This window comes from Plasmodium reichenowi, chromosome 5 (assembly GCF_001601855.1).
Source record: "Plasmodium reichenowi strain SY57 chromosome 5, whole genome shotgun sequence".
Lineage (NCBI taxonomy): Eukaryota > Apicomplexa > Aconoidasida > Haemosporida > Plasmodiidae > Plasmodium > Plasmodium reichenowi.
In genome coordinates, this window is record NC_033650.1 from 280,362 (window position 1) to 286,791 (window position 6,430).

Here is a 6,430-nt window from a genome sequence, read left to right on the forward strand (position 1 = left end):
TTTTTTTTTTTACATATCACTCATATAATTTGTTAAAAAAGAAAAAAAAAAGACTGGCGTTTCGTTTCTTCCTTTTTCAATATATTGCGTAAAACGCTAAAAGGAAAAGACATAGTATTAAGTTGTGCATATATAAAAATAAATCCTCTTTATTATATGTAACAAAAATATATATATATATATATATATATATTTCATCCGTTTTTTTTTTTTTTTTTTTGGTAATACCAAGAGCAGCATCACCCATATGAGTACTTGTAACAATATTGTCGACTTGGTTAGAAGCAAAAAGGAACTTCTTACGGGTGAAAAAAAGATGAGGAAAAAAAGTTGTAACATAGATAGAAACAATATAGATAATGAAAATAACAAATTGTTAGATAAAAATATACTAATAAATAATTTTTTAAACTCAGAAAAGCTTATAAAAGAAATACAACTATTAAATAATATATCATTAAGAAGTGCCACATATTTATTAAAAATAGAAATTGAAAAAATACAAAAATTAATTTCTTGTAATAATTGGAAACAAGTTCCTTCCATTTATAAAAAATCAGCGGAAAATATTTTATTAAAAAAAAATGAATATATAAAAAATTTAAAAACAAAATTGTTAAATAAAAACAAAGCAATACAAAATAATATAAATAATGATAATATTCATAATATTGATAATATTCATAATAGTTGTTATAATTTCGTTAATAAAAATGACCAAAAGAAATTCTCTAAACATTTAAATTCATCATCAAGCTCCTCATCTCTCTCATCATATTCTTCTACAAGTAATTCTTCTGATGATTCCTGCTTATCAAATAAACAAAATCAAAACAATTTTTTTTCTAATATAAAATGCAACTCCTATTTTACAGGAAACGCACAAACAAAAAACAAGTTAGATAATCATACATCTAAGAAAAAAACAACAATAAATGACAAAATAAATGACAAAATATGTGACAAAATAGGTGACATAAAAAATGATAAGAATATTAAAACATATAATGTAAAAGGAAAAAATACGAAAATCATAAAATTAGATAAGGAACATATAAAAGACAAGATTAATTATAGTTATAGTAATAAAATAATAAATTATAAAGGTAATTTTTATGATAATAACAATAAAAATGAAATAAAAAATAATGAATATTACTATTATGATGATGAACAGAATTCGGATAGTTATAATGACTTATGTTATACTAACGGGAAGAATAATATATTCTGTTTTTTAAACCCTCAAGAAAATCAAAAAGATGATAGAATAAATATAGACACTAATCATAATTTTATGTATAATAATACACATAATAATAACGATCATATAGATTCGTATCATCCGAATGGATATGGTGACAAGCTTATTTCGTATGAAAAAAAAGAAGGGAGAAAATTACATACAAACAATCTAATTAATAATATGGGAACAATCAATAAAAGAGAAGAAGAAACAAAAGGCTCTTCTGTTTTTTCTATAAATAATGAACATTGTGGTACTACAAAATTTATCAAGTCAGCAAGTGTATGTAATTTTTCTTGTGCTAATTTATTTAAGAATCCAAAAAAAAATGAAGATATATATACTAACAAAATGATAGGAAGCGAGTGTTTTAATCTAAAGACAGGTACTAATGTATCAAGAAACACAAAAAAAATTATACCAAACTTTGAAAGACATACAGTTTCCTCTTTTATAAAAAATTTAAGTGCTCAAAAAAGTCTACAAGAAAAAATTAATAATCATTATATCATGATAAAAAAAAATATATATGAAAAAAAAAATAGAAGGGCTAGTACAAATACATGTTGTAGTACCTTAGGTAATACTTTTACAAAAAGAAAAGTACAAAAAAATTATACACATGATGTGGATGATACACATGATATGGATGATACACATGATATGGATAATACACATGATATGGATGATACATATAATATGAATAATACATATAATATGAATAAATTAAAATGTATAAAACAAAAGAATAATCATAAATATGAAAGTAATGAATATGTAAATTGTGATCATTATGACGATTATAATAATAGGAATGAAAATCACATGGACTTAAAAAACAGTCATGATAATTATATTAATGATGATAAAATATTAGTTTATGAAGAATTACTAAACAATATTAGGAACAAGAAAAATGAAAAATATAATATTAGAAAGAAATCGAAATTTTCTATAGAAAAAAAAATTGATCTATTTCATATGAATTCGTTGAATGAAGATTATTCTTGGGTAAAAAATTTAAGAAATTATGATCATACAGGAGAAAAGAAAAATCATAAGAAAAACTCTTTACAAAAAAAAAAATTGATACCAGGAAGGCAATCTAATGTATTAAGTAATTCTTATGATGATAATAGTGTTATGATTAATGAAAGAAAAAAAAAAAAAGAAAAAGAAAAAGGAAAAGAAAAAGGAAAAGAAAAAGAAAAACAAAATGAAAAACAAACGAACAAACAAATGAACAAACAAATAAACAAACAAATAAACAAACAAATGAACAAACAAATGAACAAACAAATGAACAAACAAATGAACAAACAAATGAACAAACAAATGAACAAACAAATGAACAAACAAATGAACAAACAAACGAACAAACAATCGACCGAACCAGAATATACATCTATATCCAAATTAAACAATTACCATAGCAACGTAGAACATAATATGAATAATATGGAATATGAGGATTGTAACGATAATTCTGCCTCCTATGATCATAGTGAATGTAATATATATCCTGTTATAAATAAATCATTGGATATGGATGTGAAAAAAGAAGATATAAAAAAAAATGTAGAAGAAAATAAATATATAGAACATACACAAAATTTGAAAAATCATTTAGAAAATGATGAGAATGAGAAAAAAAAAAGAAGAAAAAGATTAAATAATAATGACAATTATAATTATCATGATAATAATATTTTTCAAAATAATCATCATAGTAATATAGACATGTGGTCACATAAACATATAACACTTCCTCGTGTGTATGAAAAAAAAAATAATTCTTTAACATACAATCATCAAATTAATTTAGAAGATAAAATACCATTAAAAAAAATTAACCAACGTAAAAGTTATATGATCCAAGAAAATGATCAACATATGCAACATTTATTAAATAAAAATGAAGAAGCTAAATATTTTGAACTTTTAATATCCTCCTCAAAAAATAAAATACAACCATATGAACAACCTAGTGGTATGAATACATTAAAGATTGATTATAATATAACAGATGAACATATTACTGGATGTATGAATAATATATTTACTAATAATAAAAAAAAAAAAAATAATAATAATAATAATAATAAATATGTTAATATTAAACTACAAGGTAATAAACTTATGTTAAATAATGATTTGTATATAAATAAAAAGGAATCTAATAATATAACAAAAGAAAATAATATCCACATTCATAATAATAATAATAATAATAATAATAATAATAATAATAAACATAAGCATAGTTCAATAATAATTGATGATATAAATCAAAAATACCGAAAGGATCAAGAAGATCAACATGCTCAAGCAAATTCAATATTCTATTTACAAGAAAAAAATAATAATAAGTCCATGGATAACCATATATATAATTATACATACAGTAATGAACATAATAATTATATACATTCATTATCAGACAATAAATCGAAAAAAACAAATGAACAAGTTTCAAACATTTTAAATATGAATAAATATGTTACAAAGGAATATTCTCAAAAGCATGTAAAGGAACAAAATCAACTATGTCCAAAAATAAATACTTTCCAAAATCATAATAATATAATATGTAATAAAATAATACATGAACCTTTAAAAAATATATCATTTCATAATAATCTAGAAGATCATACAGATATAAATCCAGATGAATTGTCATGTACCAAAACTTTAAGCATCTATAACAATCATCTAATCAAAGGAAACGAAAATAATGATATGTATAAAGATAATTTTAATTCTCATGATAAAAATATAACTAATCCATTGTCCATATCAAAAGAAAATAAAAAAAAAATTAATACCATAGATATAAATCAATACAATGATAATGTCGAGCGTTTTCATAATCTGAACTTACCTAAAAGGAGCCATACAACAATCATACCAAATTATTTACATAATAAAGAAAAAAAAATAAATAATGATAATAATAATGATAATAATAATGATAATAATAATGATAATAATAGTGATAATAATAATGATAATAATAATAATGTGAATATTATTCGTACTAATAACCTTGTTCTTTTCAAAAAAAATTATCTTGAAGAAGAAAATAATATTGTTAATAACAAGATTAAGAATAATGAATATATTTTAAATGATCAAGAAAAAGAAACAGGCAACATAAAAAAGGATATATCTTTTAACAAAAACATTTTTTATCCTGAAGAAGGTAATTATAATAATGAGCATGAACACACACAAACAGATATTATAAATATTATAGAGAATAAAAAGTCGATTCATATGAATGATGTTAACAATTCAAATATAAAACAAGAACCTGAACTCTCATCTAATAAGGATAATTTTATAACGATAAAAGATGTTATACAAATACCAAAACTAAACTTGGACAATATTAAAAATAAAAACGGAAAGAATTTTAATACCTATCAAATAAAAGAAACAAAAGAAATGTCACATATTCATAATAATGATGTATCATATGATAATAAAAAAAATAAAGATTATTTAAGTATCACAAGTAATGTACATTCCCCTTTTGAAAAAAAAGAAAATAAAAAATATATCTACATATCTAATGGTAATAACAATAATAACAACAGTAATAATAATAATAATCAATACTTTGGACAAAGCTTTATTAATAGAAATATGGTCGATTGTAAAATGTATAAACAAAATAATATTAATCAAATAAGAAAATCAAAAACAACAACTATTAATTTTGAAAATATTTCTTCTAATAATATTAAGGAGAAACATTATTTAAATTATAAAATATCAAATGATAATTTGGTTAATAATAAAATAATAAATAATTATATTTTCAATGATACAAACAATAAAATTTATAATTTGGATTACGACAAAGAAAATGTATCGAAAACAAGCTGTTTTGCTTGTGGAACTACTACACAAGATAAACATATGTATAATGATGATAATAATTCTTTTATTTGTAATAATATTTTTCATAAAAGACGTCCTAGTAACATATTAAATTCTTGCATATTTACAGAGGTGGACAAGGGGTTAAGTAGGACGAGACACAGTGTACATGATGAAAAGTTTAATGTGGAAAAAAAAAAGGAAGACGGTGACATGGATAGGGATAATAATAACAATAATAATAATAATAATAACAATAATAATAACAGCAACAATAATAATAACAACAATAATGATAATAATAACAACAATAATGATAATAATAACAACAATAATAATAATAACAATAATAATAATAACAATAATAACCACAGATATAATAAAAATATTAATAATATTTATAATTGTGGACAAGAGAATAATACAAGAAAGGATAATTACACCAAACATTATTTATCAGGAAAGAAGAATGTAAAAAAATCTTTTACAAGCATGATTTTAAACTTTTTTGGACTTAAGTATGATAATATTGAGGAAGATAAGAAATCAGAAAATGTAAATGTACACATTATGAATACAAATAATAAAAACATGAATAATAAAAATAATACTCATATAATTAGTAACAATGAAAGTAAAGATACATATAACATTTCTACATATATAAGATGTAAATCTGCTACTTATAATAATATTTCAAAGAATGAAAAAGAAAACAAAAAAAATGAAATTTATATATTACATCCAAATCATAATAAATCAAATACTATCATGAGTTTATCAAAAGATTCAACATTTCCTTTTCCACCTTTAACATTTATAAAAAATAATACAAATAAAAAAAGAATTGCATCATATAATAATTCTATTCAAGGTTTATCAACAAATGAATTCAAAAATCAAATTCAACCTAATACTAATACAGGTGTACAAAAAAGAAAAACATGTGACATCTCTTCAATATCGAAAAATCAATCACTAAATCATTTATTATATTATAATGTGAACACGCATGTTAATCATTCTAATAATATGCAAAATATAAATATAAAAAATTCATACAACCTTGAAGAAGAAAACACAAAAAATGAATTCCTTCAAAATGGACATATGCATAAAGACAGTTATCCTAAACATGTCAAATTATTATCATCATATAAAATGACGGAAACATTTAACAATAATGAAAATTATATTACAAAGTATGATACAAATGTAAATTATAACATCAAATGTGAGGATAACATAAAAGGTAATGATAACATCAAATGTAAGGATAACATAAAAGGTAATGATAAC

General features: G+C 21.2%; 1 protein-coding gene across 1 annotated transcript; it reads left to right on the forward strand.

Annotated features, from left to right (window-relative positions):
- Nucleotides 1–247: 247 nt before the first annotated feature.
- PRSY57_0508100 (hypothetical protein) lies at nt 248–6,430 on the forward strand (the record flags this gene model as incomplete). The annotated part of the gene is made up of 1 exon (XM_012906152.2): nt 248–6,430. A coding segment is annotated over one exon (6,183 nt), but the record flags the coding sequence as incomplete, so codon positions are not given.